Genomic DNA, 18,390 nt, shown 5'->3' on the forward strand with positions numbered 1-18,390 from the left:
AGCTTGTGGTTCTTCTCCAGGATAGCATTTGCCATAGGACCCAAGGCAGGTGCTGTCTGCATGGACATTTGTCACCACAAAGAGAAGTTTTTTCCCATCCTTTGGTTCCTCACACATCATCCTGGCACTCTGAGCTTGTTGCTGTGACTCCATTAGGCATCCCAAGGTAGCAAAAGTCCCTTTGAGGGAGCAGTTTGTCGGGCATATTCCTGACACCAGCTTTGGAAGGGTACCCCGCCCTGAGGAGCCCCTGTGCTCTTGGTGGTGCCAGCAGTGAGGCCAGATCTCACACAGTGGTTCCCATGGCCTGCTCCTGTCCACAGCCACAGGGATGCCACTGTAGATACACCAGGACTGTCACAAGGTACACAAGACCTTAGCGGCAGCACAAATGCAAGAGCACAAGAGGACAGTGGAAGTGAGGAGAGGCCAGCATTGAAGAGGCCACATCCTCCATGTCCGTGGCTCCAGGGAAGCAGCAGCTGTGATGACAATCAGGCGGCAGAGGGGCAGCGCCTGCTGAGTCAGCAGGATGCAGCCTCTGGGTCCCATGGGCAGCTCCTCCACGTGTCAGCTGGGATTTTGGGTCCTTAACCCTTTCTGTATCCCCAGCTCCAGAGAAGATTGGAAGAGATGGGAGCTCAGACAAATTGTTTTCTTCAGGGTTCTTTATTTATACAAGAAGACTGGTTCTGTATGTACATGTGCTGGTTTCATCTGGGATAGAGTTCAATTTCTTCATGCTTGTATGACGCTATGTATTGCCCTTGGGATGAGAACAGTGTTAGTAACACACGCATGTTTTAGTCACTGTTGAGCAGAGCTTACCCAGTGCCAAGGCCGTTTCTTTTTCTCACACACCACAGCAGCAAGTGGGCTGGGGGTCCACAAGGAGCTGGGAGGGGACACAGCTGGGACAGCTGACCAAAGGGACCTTCCACACCATATGATGTCATGTTCAGCAGTAAAAGTCGGGAGCAGAAGAAGGGAGGGCAGGACACTTGGAGTGATGGTGCTTATCTTCCCAAGTAACTGCTAGGTGTGCTGGAGCCCAGCTTAGCTAGAGGTGGCTGGGCACCCACCTGCTGACAGGGAGGAGCAAATGCAGTTCTTGTTTTGCTTTGTTTATGCACACAACTTTAGATTTATCTATCAAATTGCCTTCGTCTCAACTCCTGAGTTGTCTCACTTTTAGAGTTCCAATTCTCTCCCCCATCCTACTTTGGAGGAGTGAGCTGTGTGACGCTGAGCCGCCTACTGGGGTTTCACCAGTGTCAAGAGGTGGGATGAATAATACTATTTCATGGCACTTCTTGTTATCATAGGTATAAAGGCAAATATATAAAATAAAGAAAAAACCAAAAATAGTCCTGATTTTTCCTGAGATACCCTGGAAGTCTTCTAAGTTGTATGGGTACCTTAATGATGCTGAAATAGTATGTGTTCAAATCCTTTCCTCAGGGAATCCTTGATCTCTCTGTTCCTCATGCTGTAGATGAGGGGGTTCACTGCTGGAGGTACCACCAGGTACAGAAATGACACCACCAGGTCCAGGGACTGAGAGGACATGGAAGGGGGACTCAGGTAGGCAAAAAAAGGGGTGCTAACAAACAGGGAGACCACGGCCAGGTGAGGGAGGCACGTGGAAAAGGCTTTGTGCCGTCCCTGCTCAGAGGGGATCCTCAGCACGGCCCTGAAGATCTGCACATAGGACACCACAATGAACACAAAACACCCAAACTGTAAACAGGCACTGACCAAGGGAAGCCAGACTTCCCTGAGGTAGGAGTTTAAGCAGGAGAGCTTGAGGATCTGGGGGATTTCACAGAACAGCTGTTCCAGGTCATTGCCCGTGCACAGTGGCAGTGAAAATGTATTGGCCGTGTGCAGCAGAGCAACGAGAAACCCACTGGCCCAGGCAGCTGCTGCCATGTGCACACAAGCTCTGCTACCCAGGAGGGTCCCGTAGTGCAGGGGTTTGCAGATGGCAACATAGCGGTCGTAGGACATGATGGCGAGGAGAAAATACTCTGTTACGATCAAGAATGAAGCAGAAATAACTTTGCATAGCAACGCAAGTAGGAGGTGGCCCTGGTGTCCGTGAGGGAATTGGCCATTGCATTGGGAACACTGATGGAGATGAAGCCAACATCTAGGAGGGAGAGGTTGAGGAGGAAGAAGTACATGGGGGTGTGGAGGTGCTGGTCCCAGGCTATGGTGGTGATGATGAAGCCGTTGCCCAGGAGGGCAGCCAGGTAGATGCCCAGGAAGAGCCAGAAGTGCAAGAGCTGCAGCTCCCGTGTGTCTGTGAATGCCAGGAGGAGGAACTGGGTGATGAAGCTGTGTTGGACATCCGACCCTTTGTTTATGAGGCACTGCCATGGGAGGGAAGCACACTTATGAGTTAGGACTGCTCCAGGCAAAGCTTTTCCCATTCTCTAGCCTCTCCAATCCCCTGCCCTGCTCCCCACACACACTGCCTGTCTCTTTTCTTTCAGTACCTTCATGTATCCCCAAGGCTGGAGCTCTGCGATGTGGGAAAGGCAGGACGTGTGGCTCCAGCTAAAGGGCCTTGGACAGGTTATACAGAAGTATGTGGACCAACGGGTCACTGGGGCTTTGTTGCCAGGACACCCTGGGTCCAGCTGTGTTGTCCCGCGGGCAGCGGCAGAGGCCAGGAGTGACACTGCTTGGAACGCTCAGGGTGGTCCCCATGGGAAGGACACCATGGGACTGGGCTTTGTCTTCCAGCTTTAGTGAAAAAAAGATATTCAAATATGGCCATTTTTGAGAGAGAATTTATTCTCTTTGGCTCCCACAGATCCAGCAGCTCAGCAACCACCATCTCTGTTTTGGTCTTGGGAACTCTATCAGTAGGTTGTAGAGTGTCTGAAATGCCAAGTGCTTGACGCAGGTATCAGGGTCTTCCATCAAGGGCAGGAGGACTGCAAGAGAGGGACGCAGAGCAGAGATGAGCCCCCACTGCCTGCAGAGACCCCCAGGAGTCCCCTCCGAACTGTGCCAGCCCCACTCGTCTCTTCCCCTGGCCGGGAGGAGCAGATGAGAGCAACAGGCCAGCTGGAAGCTGCTGCTCCGGGACGTGCCAGGTGCCCCTGCCACATCCTCTGCCCCTGAAGCGCTTTCCTGGAGGAGGACCAGGCATGGCAGCGCCCTGCCCAGGCCCTGTCCCCTGCCCACCAGCACAGCACGGCCCCCACTCACCTTTGGTGATTTCATTCAGCTTCTCCACCTTATTGCTGCGGTTCTTCAGGTACCGCGCGCCAAGCCCTGTGCACAGAGCTCCTGTCAGGCCTCTGCTCCCCAGCACGCTCCCGGCAGCACGGCCCCGGCCCGGCCGGCTCGGCTGCACACCCTGCACCCCTGGGCAGGGCTGGCCCCGGGCAGGACAGGACCCAAGGCCGCTGCCCGTGCAGCGGTGGGGACGGGGGCCAGGCTGCCAGCAGAGGGTCCCCGGGGGCTGTGGCTCACCGGTGAACCTGACGGCCTCCAGTCGCACGGTGGCCTGAGCGTCCTTCACATACAGCAGGCTCTGACACAGCTGTTCTTCCAGCCTGCTCTTGTCCTGCTGGAGCTGGCGAGAACACAAGGGCATGGGTCTGGTACAGACATTGCCCAGCCACCCGGACCAGTCCCTCCTACCAGTGGCCTCTTCCCTCCCAGACAGGAGCCCTGTGGGGCTGAGGTTCAGAGAGAGCAGAGGGCAGAGGGGGCCTGGCAGTGCTGAGAGCCCTCTGTCCCACGGCCAGGGCCAACATGTGCCAGGGTCTTGTTTAGCACCTGGGGGCAGGGAGGGGAGAGGGGCCTGGAGAAGAGCCCTTGGGGGGTCTGTGCTTGAAGGCAGGGAAGGAGGATGTGGCTCCAGGCTGTGGGCTCCGGGCTGGAACAGGGCAGGTGAGGCTCAGCTGCACAGCCCTCCCCACGGGGCACCTGGGGCAGCCCTCGTCCAATTCTTACCAAACACTCTCCGATGCGGTGTATCTGATGTGTCTGGACCAGGGTGCTGAGGTTCCTCCATCCCAGGAACCCTGCACAGTCCAGCAGGGCGTCCCTAGAGGCCTGCAGAGAAGCAGAGGTTGGGAGATGGCACCGCACCCCGGGGGAAGACACCTGGCACCTTCCCTCCTCTTGGCCCAGCATGAGCTGTTCCCAGCCCCTTGTGGGAAGAGGCATCAGGGAATGGAGTCTGAAGTGGGTTCAGTGCCCAGGGCAGGGACACGGGGCAGCCGCCACCTCAGGTGTAGCCTGCTGCTGGCCAGCAGAACAGAGATCCTCAAGAGCTGCTGAGCTTCCACCGGGGCTGGGGGCAGCCTGAGGGGCAGAGGAGCTGAGGGCCCACGGCTGCAGGCAGTGAGGGCTGGAGTCCCAGAGACCCCGGGGCAGGACGGAGCCAGCAGCAGCTCCCACGGGCGTCCCCCAGCAGGACACCTGAACAAGCTGGCTCTGCAGCCCTTGTAAGTGCTGCAGCCCCCTGCACAGCCCGAGTTAGCTGGCCCAAGGCAGGGGGAACTGGGTGAGCAGGACTTTGTCCTGAGGCCATCCTGCCCTCAGGGACTGGGGTTGTCTCCGGCCCAAACACCTGGGCGTCTCTTGGGCACAGCCCTGGGGGACAGCGCTGGGGGCTCAAAGACCTGGGGGCAGTGATGGGGACTCACAGCCCTGGCCTCCCACACGTGCAGGAACAGTTGGGAAGCCTGTAGGGACTTGTGTGGGGTGGCCTTGGGCTGCTGCTGCAGCACAGCCTTCCCAACAACTCTGGTCACTGCACCTTGGCCACGCTCTTGCTCTGGTCATTCATACGGAGGAACAGTGGGACCAGGACCCTCTTCACTGTCTTCCTCAGCATCTTCTTGTTTCTCCCCACCACAGTGTCCATCACATCTCTGAAGAGGCTGATGGAGAACTCCCGCACCAGGCTGGACTCCTGGTAGGGTGGAGGATGGGGAACTTCAGCAACAGGCACTCCCAGCCCACGGTGAGCAAAGGGCGTCAGCGTGGCTGATGTGAGGGGTCGGATCCTGAGCACAGGAGCCGTGGGGCAGATCTACAGCTGAGGCTGGATGGCCCCAGAGCCCTGAAAGGCCATGCAAGAGGAGCATGAGGGGAGCCCTGCCCGAGGGCTGCCCACGGGGCTGGGCTGAGGGGCAGCTGTCTTTGCCAAGTGCCCATCTGTAGGGCTCGGGCTGGGGCTCCCAGGGCAGCCTTACATCATCAAAGAGGGGCAGGAGCTTCTCCGCCAGCTGCAGAGCGATGGGGCTCGCCTCCTCCCGGTCCAGGTGACCCATCGTGTTCCTGAAGAGTAGCAGGGCCTTCCTCTTGACATCACTGTTGGTGTCCTGCATGGTCTCCATGATGTCTGGCAGCAGGACCAGTATTTTTCTTGCCTGTAAGAAACACAGTTTCCTTATTGTGAAGCGCTGAAAGATCACCCTGGCAAAAATGCTCTGGCCACTGAGGACCAGCCTCCCGTTCAGCTTCCCAGCAGGTGGCACAGGAGTCGCTGCAGCAGCCTCCTGACAGGCAGCAGCCACTGATGGGGATGTGGGGAGAGCATGGAGCAGGGAAGGGGGGGCAGGAGAGCAGTGTCCCCTGCTCAGCCACCCCCTTTTCTGACAAGCCTGAAGGGGCGGAAGGATGGGAAACCCTCTGTGCCTGGAGGGCTCCCCAGGCGCCCACCAGCCCCCTCCATAGCAGAGAGGGGGACTGGAGCCATCACTCCACATTCAGACTCCCACCAAGGCCAAGCCAACGCATTACCCACTGCTGCAGCCCCCAGCTGCCAACATGGCTCCAGCTGACTGTGCCTCACTCACCATCATATGTGCCTTTGAAAGCGTGATGAGGCTCTCGAGCACCACCGAGAGCATCATCCAACTCGGATTCCTCAGGAAACTCTCGGGTTTGTAGAGGACAGCAAACTTCTCTGATCCAAAGTCAGTGCGCAGCAGCAGCTAAAGTGAAGGCAGCAGTGAGAGAACAGCAGAGCCGGCGGGGCTCCCTCCAGTGTGTTGGCACGAAGGAGGCATGACAAGGCCGGTGGCAAGTGTCTCCTCTCCCCAGAGCTGAAGGCCCTCAGCCCGTGCAGAGACCGTTCCTCTGCCCCAGGGCCAGCAACTGGGCTGTCTCTGGCTTCTGCCCCTTTCTCTGTCCCTGCCCCAGCTTTCCAGGGGGCAGAGCCAGGCAGGGCAATGCAGGCGGGGGTGAGCACAGTGCTGCCTGGGCAGGGGCAGACGTGGTGTGTTTTCACCAGGGCCGAAACCGCACGGGGCAGCCCCAGGCGTCTGGCACAGGGTCTGGTGGTACTGGTCAGGTCCATGCTGACCCTGAGAGGCCGTGTCTGTATGTCCTGGGGGAGCTGGCCATTCGGAGCTGACAGACAGGGAGGGGGCTGTGCCTGGTTCCCCGCAGGGGCAGGCACAGCCCTGAAGATGAGCGCGGACACTCACAGCCAAGAGACTGATGCAGGCGTCCTCCATGGCACAGCTGAACACCTTGTGCAGTTGCAGGTCCTGGAGCACGCTGCGCAGCTCGGTCAGGACGCTCCACAAAGTCCCAGGCATGGAGATCATCACCTCCCACATGGCCAGGGCAGCGCTGCAGAGCCAGAGCGCCCGTCAGCGGGGCTGCCTCGGCCAGGGCAGCATGTCCAAGCCAGGTCCTCCAGAGCCGGGCGGTGCTGCAGCCCTGGCCCTGCCCACCATTTTTGCTTGGGGTGCCCGGGGGCCCTGCCCGGGCAGGCAGGACGGGCCTGAGGTGGTGTTGCCCTTTGGGCAGGGAGGAGCGTGGTGGCGCTGGGCTCCAGATTGGCCAGTTTGGGCTGCTGCGGGCCTGGCTGACCCAGTGGGGCTGGGACACGTGGTGGGATGGAAGCCCTTCTCCTTGGGGATGTGGGTCTGGCAGCCAGAGAATCCCTGTGCCCTCCTCCCCACAGGGAACAAGCCCCCAGGGCTGTCAGGGCCAATACCTGTCACATGTTGGAGAGATCTCCAACAGGCTCCTCACCACTTCCCTGGAGCACCGCTCCGTCAGCAGGAGGAGGAGTGAGTGCAGGCTGTGCCGGGCTGGCTCCGTGGAGACGCCCTCGATGTTTTTGTAGATGTATCTCATGAGCTTTGGCACCTGGATGTGAGACGGGTGAGGATGCTGCAGCCCCTGGTGCTGCTGCAGCCATTCCCCAAGCTGCCACTGAAACTGCTGCCCTCCCCGTCCTTCTCCGCTCTCTTGAAATGGCTTCAGGTGCCTGAGAGAGCTGCTTTAGGGAAGGAGGGAAGGACAAGGCCTGACAGGGCTCACAGGCAGGGCAATCCAGCCACAGGGCACTTACATCTGTCATCCAGGAGGCCGGGTCTCCCATGGCCGTGTCCAGGACCCTGCTGCCCATCTGCCTGTCACAGATATCCTCTGCTGTCAAGGCCTCAATGGCCACCATGAGAATGTCCGTCATCTGGGCAGGCTGGCGGTTTTCTCCAAACTCCTACAGGAGGAAGGAAGATGGGGAAGACATGTCGTGCTGACCACCCTGCTGGTGCTGCTTGGCTGAGCACCATGAGCAGCTCTGGCCAGAGATGCCCGGCAGCGCTGTCAGCAGTGCCTGCAGGGAAGCTGGAAACAGGGTCTGCCGTCACTGCAGGGGGGAGGATTAGAGCAGAGGCTCCCCAGGTGGAGGGAGGAGGGTTGGGAGCATGGGCATTATGTGTTTGCCCTGCTGGGAACCAGGGCTCCCTGGTGTCCAGGACGGCTGGACCACCCTCGGACAGTCCCTACGTGGGGAGAGCAGGAACCCTCTCACCAGGGACAGTGAGGCCATGCCAACTCTGCTGATTCTGGGTCGCTTTGCTCACAGGTGTCTCCTGACACAAGGTGGGAGCTCGTTACCTTGGCCATGTTGATACCGTGGTGGAGTGAAGCAATTGTCCAGATGCTCACAGAATCCCATGCAGGTTGGAGCTCTGGATGCTTTGGGTTCTCCTCTGGCAGTGTCTCGCCTACGTGGAGGGGAAACACAGAGGAGTCAGTTGGACACAGCATCTTTGCCAACAAGCTTCCGCAACCATGAAAAGAGCTTGAAGCTCAGCACGGCTGAGGAGGGCGGCTGTGCTGGGGCCGGCTTCCAGCTGCTCCTGGGCAGCCCTGGTGGTCAAGCACCGCCATGTCCCCCACCTGCAGGACTGCACTGCCGCTGTGCCAAGGAAACGTGATCCTGGCATCGAGCTGGTCGCTCTCACTGGCCCATTTGTTTACTGGCCCGGACCCTTGCCCAGCCCTGAGGCAGCCCTGCACTCACCGGTCTGCATCAGCTGGACCGTGGGGACCTTGCAGGCGTCCAGCAGAGAACTGCTCTCCTGGGAAGCCTCCACCTCTTCCCAGGCCGCCCTTGGGGTGCTGGGGGGCGGTCTCTTTGCCATCCTGTGAAATGCCGGGAAGCGGGGGGAAAGGACGGGAACTTAAGGGAAAGTCCTCTGTACTATTGGGGAAGGGGGAACTTCAGGCAAAGGCCTCTGTGCTCTGAAGTGCCGGGACTGGCAATGAAAGTCGTGGGCTGTGCTCGGGGTCTCCTCGCCAGCTCCGCTCTCCTGTCCTGTCCCGTCGCTGTCTTGACAGACAGTGCAGGGCTGCGGTCACGCCACCTGTATATGGCACCGTGTGGTGTCACACAGCGGGTCACAAAGGGCCTCACTGTGACGCATCACCCAGGCTGGGAGGGGCAGGGCGTCCACTGCGGGGTGGACCTGTAGGTGTAACAGCACCTGTATTGGCATCTGTGCTGCTCTCTGTAACCTTCTCTTCAGCTGTATTTGTGTCAATAGCTTCATGTGCCATGGTTCCTCCACCTGTGATGGCACCTCAGCTGGTGGTGCCATCACTCGCTGTACCTGCTGCTGGATGCGTCAAGGGCAGTTCTGTTTAACCTCTTTATCAATGATCTGGATGAAGGGATTGAGTGCACCCTTAGTAAATTTGCAGATGACAACAAATTGGGTGGGAGTGTTTCATCTACTGACAGGGAACGCTCACTTCCCTGGTCCTGCTGGCCACACTATTCCTGATACAAGCCAGGATGCTGGTGGCCTTTTTGGCCACCTGGGCACACACTGGCTCATGTTCAGACGCTGTCACCAACACCCTTAGGGCCTTTTCCTCCAGGCACTTTCCAGCTGCTCTTCCCCGGCCTGCAGCGTTCATGCAGCACATCCATGTTCACTGCCCATCAGAGCCACCTTTACTTTGCTTTTCCTGATATGTCATCTCTGCTTCCAGTTTTCTTCTCTACCCAGACCCTGCACCTGGTTTCTCAGTAGTGTTCCTCGGTGGGACCCATTAGCACTACAAGGAAGTTTGGAGTTTGAATCTGACATTGACTTCTTGAGATGTTTCTTCAACTTCCTCTCAGGGCCTGAGGTTCATGGACTCAGCAGCAAACCCACCAGAGGGGTCATTAAAGTGCCTTGTGCTGCTCCTGTGCTGCTGAGCTGGGCCGGGCTCCTGGCACAGAGGGAGCTCATGGCAGCGGCAGCGCTGCAGAGAGACAGCTCTGCCCAGGAGCAGCTCCTCTGCACACGCAGCAGGGATGAGGGCTCTGCCTGGAGCTGCTGAGGAGGGAGGAGTGAGGAAGTGGCTCAGGACTGGGACTGTAACTGAGAGTTCACTGGAGGAGACATCTCTGCAGCCCTTGACATGGTAAGTCTCTGGGTGCAGGGTAATTCAGCTGTAGCTCCTGGAGTCACACAGAGCTGTCCCTGGGCAGTGCCGGCTGCTGGGAGGGGTCTGCAGGGCAGAGCTGAGCACACAGCGAGTGGGATGGGATCTGTGGCACTGACAGCAGGAGACCTGGGGACACAGACACAGCTGCAGGCAGGGACAGCTCCAGGCAGCAGAGCAGGGGGTGTTCAGGAGCTCTTTCGGTCCTTGTCTGCAGATGATGCTGGGTGTTGTGTGCTGGGCAATGATCTGACTGTCCCTTTAGGACATGTCGCTTTCAGGAGCCTGACTCTGCTCTGCCTGTCCTGCTGGGCTCACGAGCTGCCCCCAGAAAGGCTCAGGTCTGCTGTAGGATCCCAGCAGTGCTGAGCCTTTCCTTGGGGTCCGCACTGTCCTCTCAGAGTTCTTTGCTTCACTCGGTGAGAGGTCGGGTCCTGCTCTCTCCATCATATCTCCGACAGTGGGCTGGAACAGAGAACAGTTTGCAGATCTGCCCTTTCAAACAATGCTCCCCCGCTCCCATATGAGTCCAAATATTTGGGGTTTTTTAAGGAGTAATTTGTGTGTGAAGTCATCTTCAAAGTAGCACAAGCAAAGGCACAGGAGCGATGGCAAGAAGACTGATGGACTCTTCTGCTGTCCTGACTCTGCACTGAGCCACAGAAAGATGAGCCCTTTCGCCTGTCCTCTCTCAAGACTCTTCACATTTTACCTCATAAAGATGAAGATTTTGACCCCTACAAAAACCCAGTCACGGGATGTGATGGTGAAAAACTAAAAACACAGACAAAATCATTACAAAGACATGTTAAAACACGGCTCTGCTTCCCGTGCTTTTCAGTGTCAAGAGTGCAGATACTGACGATTTCCATTAACAATGCATAAAATCGGACACCGCTTGTGAACGTTGGAGCTGCCACAACCCAGCTCCCGTGTCCCCAGTGCAGCAGAGCAGAGCTGGCTGCTTGGCAGCACACGGGCAGAGGTTCTGCTGCTCACAGCACACTCAGCCAGCACAGACCAGAGAAAGGAAACGCATTTCAGTTGGGGTGATGTTAATGAAAAAGAGAGTAGTTTTGCTCCGTGGAGTCTGTCCTAATATTAAGTTGTTGTTTCCTTTTTTGAACAGAGAAACAGCCAATGTCCAACAGCAGCTCCATCACCCAGTTCCTCCTCTTGCCATTCACAGACACACGGGAGCTGCAGCTCTTGCACTTCTGGCTCTTCCTGGGCATCTACCTGGCTGCCCTCCTGGGCAACGGCCTCATCATCACCACCATAGCCTGTGACCAGCACCTCCACACCCCCATGTACTTCTTCCTCCTCAACCTCTCCCTCCTTGACTTGGGCTCCATCTCCACCATTGTCCCCAAATCCATGGCCAATTCCCTTTGGGACACCAGGACTATCTCCTATCGAGGATGTGCTACACAGCTCTTTTTTTTTCTCTCCTTGATCTCTGTTGAGTATTCCCTTCTCACCATCATGGCCTATGACCGCTACGTTGCCATCTGCAAACCCCTGCACTACGGGACCCTCCTGGGCAGCAGAGCTTGTGTGCACATGGCAGCAGCTGCCTGGGCCAGTGGCTTTCTCAACACTTTTCTACACACGGTCAACACATTTTCACTGCCACTCTGCAAGGGCAATGCTGTGGACCAGTTCTTCTGCGAAATTCCTCATATCCTCAAGCTCTCCTGCTCACACTCCTACCTCAGGGAAGTGTGGCTTCTTGTTGTTAGCTCCTGTTTAGTCTTTGGGTGTTTTGTGTTCATTGTGGTGTCCTATGTGCAGATCTTCAGGGCCGTGCTGAGGATCCCCTCTGAGCAGGGACGGCACAAAGCCTTTTCCACGTGCCTCCCTCACCTGGCCGTGGTCTCCCTGTTTGTCAGCACTGGTATTTTTGCTCACCTGAAGCCCCCTTCCATCTTCTCCCCAAACCTAGATCGGGTGGTGTCCGTTCTGTACTCGGTGGTGCCTCCAGCAGTGAACCCCCTCATTTACAGTATGAGGAACAAAGAGAACAAGGATTCCCTGAGGAAATTATTTGACCAAGGAATACTGCAGTATCAATAAGCAGTCTATCATCCTCAGGAGAAAGCTTGGAGGCTTTTTTTAACATATATGTCTTGGTTTTCTTTTTGTTTAATATACTTCAAATCATATTCCCACTGAAAGAATATTATTTATTGCCCTCTACCAGTGTTTTGTGGTGTAAAGTCCTCATATACAAATGGAGCATTGCTCCCAGTGCAGGTAAACACAGTAAAGAAACCAGCAGGAAATTATTTGTCTGTGTCTCATCTTGTACATGTCCTCTGGAACTGGGGGTTCAGTCCTGGCACGCAGGAGGGGTCAAGGAGCCAAGAGCCCAGCTGCCATGAGGAGGATCAGGCACTTGTGGACCTCAGGGCTGCTCCTCACAGCCTCACTGGACAGATCCTTTCTGCCACTTTTGCATTGGGCTCCCTGGAGCCATGGTCATGGACAAGAGCAGTTCATGGTCTTTTCAGAGCAGCGGGGCCAGCTCAGGGCCCTGAGGAGAGCCCAGAGTGGGAACCAAGGCTGCCTGGCCAGCCCAGCCTGGACACAGTCACCCAGGGAAAGGGACGTCTCTGGAGAAGAGCAAGGGAGCATTGCTGTGCATGCAGGGAGGAATCCAGGAGGAAGAGAAACCCCCTTCTGCAGACACTCATTTGGGGCCGGCTGCTCTGCTGCTGGAGCAGCACTCCTGTTCTGGGCTGGGGAGAGGGGCTGGCACTGAGGGGCACAGGCCGTCTGTGCTGGGGATCTCCTGGAGCTGACACCAGCAGTCCTGGGTTTGCACTGGTCTCCATGTCCTCGTGCCATGTCCAGCTCCAGCCAGACTGGGAAGGTTCCCAGGACATTTGTCTCTCCCGCTGCCATTTACAGCACTGACGACTCCCCCAAGTTCACGTGTGAGGTTTGCTCTCTGTCCATCTTCTTCCTGCTGTGGGACTCGGTGCCTGTGTCAGGGAACAGCCAGCCCTGCCCGGCCTCCCTTCTTGCCCAGAGGTTGGCAGAGCCAGAGCAGGGCTGTAGCAGCCCCTGCATGGGACACGGCTGGGGCTGGGTGGGACGTCATTGCAGTCTGCACCTTCCTCATGGTGGGCAGTGGAGGGGGATGCGCTGATCTCTTCTTCCTGATGACCTGTGATAGGACATGTAAATGGAGTGAAACTGCATCGGGGGAAGTTCAGATTGGACATTAGGAAAAGGTTCTTCACTGAGAGGGTGGTCAGTCACTGGAACCGGCTCCTCAGGGAAGTGGTCATGACACCACATCTGTCAGAGTTCAAGGAGCATCTGGCAGATGCTCTTAGTTTTATGGTTTAGTTTAGGTAGTCCTGTGAGGAGCAGAGACTTGGATTCAATGATCCTTATGGGTCCTTTTCAACTCAAGTTATTCTATGATTTTCAAACTCCAGATTAGTCCTTCCCTGACTGATTTGTGTGTGTGTGTGAGTGAGTTTGTCTGTGTGTGTGTCTGTTTGTCTGTCTCTGGGGTACTGGGGAGATGAGGTGACCCAAGGTCAACTTCTGAATAGATTCCAAATCTAAGACCTGCTCTGGGAGGGTTCTAAACCTTATGTGTGTCATATGGATGTATATTTTCCACTGACACAGCCAAACATACAAATAGACACAGTTGGGCTGGGGAGGTGAGGAACAACACTGTCCATGCAATGATGGACCCCAAGGAGATGGCTTCTCCTTCCCATACACACCTCTTTAGGAGGAACTCTGTATCAATATCAATTGGAGAATTCCTCTATCACTTCTTCTCTTTACATCCCTTCCTCTTCAACCACACTTTTGAAACTGATCTGATTAAGTGTACAAGTTCTGAAGACCAGATATAAATCATACAATCATAGAATTATAGGATCGTTTCAGTTCGAAGGGGCCCTCAGGATCACCAAGTGCAACCATAACCTAATCTAACTCTGGTACTAAACCATGTCCCTAATAACCTTGTCTAAATGCCTTTTAAACCCCTCCATGGATGGTGATTCTACCACTGCGCTGGGCAGCCTGTTCCAACGCCTGACAACCCTTTCTGAGAAGAATATTTTTCTAATATGCAATCTAAATCTCAGTCCCCGGGGTCAGCTGATTGGCGCCAGCTCAGCTGGAGTCGTTTCAGCGGATCCTGAGGTACACGGGGTTTTGCGGTTCCCCGGATCCCAATTTTTCGACCTGGAAGCCCCCGGCAGCCCTTGCAAGAGTGGCTGACGTGGCGTGGTGTTACCACAGTGTCGGCGATCACACCCCGACCCCTGGCCTTGAAAAAGCCTCCGAGAGGGTAGCGACTGTCACTGCTCAGCAGGCACTGGGAGGGGAGCAACCAGCTTGTCAAGTGGGTGAGTACCACCCACACTTTGCTGCAGCAGCAGGTGTGTTAGCTCGTGTAGTAGGGTGCAGAGGGTGTCACTCCTTGCTTGGTAGACCCTCTCACCCATTGCCAGTGTCCCAGAGCGCTGCTGACCATGGTCTCCAGAAAGAGAGCTTGTCACAAAAAGACTGTCGCAACTCAGACAGAGGCCTTGCCCCGACCCGTGGCTGTTCAGGTTTCTGGCTGCAGGGATTGCCAGAGCCTGCTGCTGCTTGGGGAGGATGGCCAGCATCCCACATGTGTGAGGTGTGAGCTGGTGCAAGATCTGCTCAGCATGATCGCAAATCTTAGGGAGAAGGTCCAGACACCAAGGTCCATCAGGGAGTGTGAAAAGGAGATTAACTGGTGGAGTAACTCCCTGATGTACCAGTCAGAAAGGTCCCAGGGGGATACCCTCCAAAAGGTGATGGACCCCCTGCCCTGTCAGGCAGAGGGGGAAGACCCGAGACAGCCCCTGCCCTGTTGCTGTTGGGCTGAGGTAGGGGACCACAAAGATGATGAGGGTTGGAAGCAAGTTCCAGTTCAGCGTCACGGGCAACCCCCACTCCTTACCTGCTTTGCTTCCTCAGGTGCCCCTCCGTAATAAGTTTGAGGCCCTGGAACTTGAAGAAGAGGTAGGTGAGGATGTGGTGCAAGGCCCACCTACAAGGCCACATAGAAAGAGGCAGTTGACCCCACACCTCAAGACTGACTCTGATAAGAAAGAAAGAAGGGTAGTTGTAGTAGGTAATTCCCTTCTGAGAGGGACAGAGCGCCCAACATGCAGAGTTGACCCTCATCAAAGGGAAGTTTGTAGTCTACCTGCAGCCCAGATCAAGGATATCACCAAGGCACTCCCAACCTGGTGCACTCAACAGTGAACTGGCTGAAGGGAAGAAGCCAGAGAGTGGTGGTCAATGGTACCTGGCGTGGGTTAGAAGGGGGTGGTCAGTAGGTCAGAGAGGTTCTCCTGCCCCTCTACTCTGCCCTGGGGAGACCACACCTGGAATATTGTGTTCAGGGAGCAGAGCCCTCCCGGGCTCTTTTAGCTGCCTTGACTTACCTGGGGTTTTTTTGGACTTCAAACGAAAGCAGAGAGGAGCTGAGTGCACAAGTTACTGTGCACACCAATGAAAGAGGTAAGAACTGAACCAGAGTGTCCAGATCTCCTGAACCCAGCACTAACAGCCGCTGCAGGAACATTTTGATCCACAAGGGTTAGTACCAGTTCTCTCAGGAGCTCTGCTGGTGCAGAGACTGTTGGAACTTGCAGCTGTGAACAGGAGGGAGCACATGAAAGCAAGAACATCGCTTTGAGCTACAAAACCAAGACTGGGCTGTGTTGTCACAGGTGAACTGATCTGATCTGCTGGGCTGTGCATTTAGGTTTTCTGTGTAATACTGAAGTGATCTAGAGTATGCTGAGGCAGATACAGGCTTTAATAATCTGACTAAAATATGTTATCTTCTTTTTTCTTCTCTTCATAGGGTTAAAAGGGAAATAATTGCATTGTTGCAAGAATTCAGCTTATCTATGGGTCTCTTGTTTTTCTTTCATGCTACCTTCATTCTACCTGATTTCACCAAATCCTACAAGGATTTTAAGACCCTCTCACAGCCCAGCTACAGCACCAAGTGGGCACCATTAAACCAGACTTCTCCTCCACAGCTTTCTTTTCAGCGCTGTTTGGATTTGCAGGGAGGAGCAAAGAACAAGAGAATAGTAGACAATGAGGTAACAATTAACTTTAGAAATACATATACTGGTCCCCTGCAACTGCATAATGTTTGGTCATCACACACAGTATCACACAGTATGTTTGGGATTGGAAGGGACCTCAGAAGATCATCTAGTCCAATCCGCACTTGAACACACCGCTTGAACAATTAAAATTTCAGGGCTTTTAACTACCACAGCCTTAAGCACAGCAATAGCTAAATTAGAAAGGATTTCTTTTGAGGACACTGCAACAAAATCCTGGTTTGGGGAGGCTGGGGTTTGGGTTCTTTATAAGCTGTTTGTTTTTCCCCTCCGTCTCTAAAATGTCCCCTAGTCACACAGAACGGTCCGTACACCAGTGACTTGCCTCTTGAACGCTCTGTGTAGTCTCCTCGTCTTCCTTGGTTGGTTCCTCAGACTCTCCTGAAGGCTGTGCAGAGACTCCACATCTTCCTCGCGTGTCTTCCTCCTGGGTGTCCTTCTCCTTTGTCTCCTCCAACATCTCCAAAGACACAGGTTCCGAAAGGAGATATTCCGAGCCTGTTTGAAAACAACAGAAAGGCAGTTTTGAAATGCCAATAGCACGACATTTACTTTTCATGTCCTTTCTCTTTCTCTCTCCCTTGTGAAACACCACAATTGAATAAGATCAGCACACAGACAAGGAAGATGCTCAGTCACGTTCATTAGACGCAGCGCCAGCCCCTCTCAGCCCAGGGCACGGTTACCTGCAGCCAAGGCCCCTTCCAGCTCCCCTCAGTCGCTGCTTTCTCTATCACAGTCGGTGCCGCTGTTCAGTGGCCTGAGCTGGTAACCCAGACAGCGCATCTTCTTCTGCCTCGCCTGCCCTGCGTGTGTCAGTGCGGTGCTAAGGCTTCCTCCACCAGGACACCTCCAGATTGAGAAAATGGGTACTGAACGTGTTTCTGGAAGCCACCTGTTTTTCTAGGGGAGGCAAAAATGCTTTTCCCAGCAGAAGTCAGCTCCAGCCCTTCTCCCTTTTTGCTGTTATGACTCTTGCCTTCCACCCTGTGCAAACTCCGAGCTTTCCAAAGCCCAGACTTCTACCCTCCAGCTCAGTCAAAATGCAGCATTAAGACTTGCTTTTGCATTCGGTTATTTCATGTTCACTCTTAAGATCCCTCAGAATCTAATCTCTCTTCTGACTTTCCTTATTTCCATCTTTTAGAATCTTCTCACCTCTGCCAAGGCTGCTTCTCGCAGATCAACACCTGCCAGAAGCTCCCAATGGTAAAAATCACTGCGAGGCTTTTTCTTTCATATGCTACCAATATACACTCGGTAACAATTTCAAACTGACCCACCCAGCTTTGAGATGCACCTTTGTTTTGATGCCAAAAATGCATCTGCAGTTCGCAACAGTGACACAAGGATCCTGTGGGACACAGGAAATGTTTCCATGAGTAACAAAAAAAGTGTCAATGATTTACAGCCTGCAAGTTTTGCGTATCACTAGTGATGTGTAAATACTTGTTCTTGCTGAGATTTACCTTCATACTTGGCCCTCCCTCCTTCCCATGGTTTGCTCTACCCATGCTCTTTTTTTTCGTTTTCATTACATGCTTTGAGACAGACTTCTACCCATTTGCAAAAATACCAGGACAAGACAATAGAAACCCTGGCTGTGACCTTTAGGCACTATTACAATGCAAAGGTTTGGTTGAAAAACACCCCTAAGATCATGGAGTCCAACTGCTCCCCCACCCCCAGCACTGACCCGTGTCCTGAGACCCTCATCTCAGGTCTGTCCAACCCTCCAGGGATGGTGACTCCAGCACTGCCCTGGGCAGCCTGTTCCAATGCCCCACAGCCCTTTGCAGAAGAAATTGTTCCCCACATCCAACCTCAACCTCCCCTGGCGCAACTTGAGGCCGTTTCCTCTGCTCCTGGCACTTATTCCTGGGGAGCAGAGCCCGACCTCCCTGGCTCCAAGCTCTTTTCAGGCAGTTCAGAGATCAGAAGGTCTCCCCTCAGCTCCTGTTCTCCAGCTGAACCCCCAGGTCCCTCAGCTGCTCCCATCACACTTGTGCTCCAGCTTGGTGAGGCCAAGTCCCAGGTGGTCAGTGAGGGAGCAGGTGGGATTGGGGAGGGGTGAGGGGCAAAGTAATCCATATAATGTCCAGCCTCACAGGACTATTCTCCTGCCTGTCCAGATGTCTCCAGGAGACCCCCTGGATCAATACCCATTGTAGAATGCTGCTATCACATCTTGTATAAACCAAAAAATGATAGAAAACAACTCGGAAAGAAAAACCCCTCTTTTATGAAATCGTGTTTGAAATCTTCACCACGAGGTATCTGACGGAAAGCTCTCCCAGGAGTTGTCCGAGTGCTGAGGACTGTCTCTCAGCCGTTCCTCCCAGCAGAGCTGTTCCAGCCTCGGATCCTCCCTGTGGCTCCTCTGGCCGCTCCCGCTGTCCCGCCAACCCAGCCGGTTCCCGAGGGAACTCTCCAGTTTCTTGCCCGGTGTCGCGGTGGCAGCGCCCCGGCCCCACAGGGACCCAGCGCGGGGCTGGGGCGGGCACAGGAACCGGCA

The 18,390-nt window shown here is 55.1% G+C and overlaps 1 protein-coding gene across 1 annotated transcript; it reads left to right on the plus strand.

Moving 5' to 3' along the window:
* Positions 1-10,080: 10,080 nt before the first annotated feature.
* LOC135579979 (olfactory receptor 14I1-like) lies at positions 10,081-12,071 on the plus strand. Its single transcript, XM_065070027.1, has one exon. The coding sequence runs from the start codon at positions 10,858-10,860 to the stop codon at positions 11,791-11,793; it is 936 nt and encodes a 311-aa protein (XP_064926099.1). The 5' UTR covers positions 10,081-10,857; the 3' UTR covers positions 11,794-12,071.
* Positions 12,072-18,390: the final 6,319 nt, after the last annotated feature.

The sequence above is a fragment of the Columba livia genome, chromosome 7 (genome assembly GCF_036013475.1).
Source record: "Columba livia isolate bColLiv1 breed racing homer chromosome 7, bColLiv1.pat.W.v2, whole genome shotgun sequence".
Lineage (NCBI taxonomy): Eukaryota > Metazoa > Chordata > Aves > Columbiformes > Columbidae > Columba > Columba livia.

What these genes read in the sequence shown, in the direction of transcription:
- LOC135579979 (XM_065070027.1), top strand. Translation starts at nt 10,858, where the DNA reads ATGTCCAACAGCAGCTCCATCACCCAGTTCCTCCTCTTGCCATTCACA.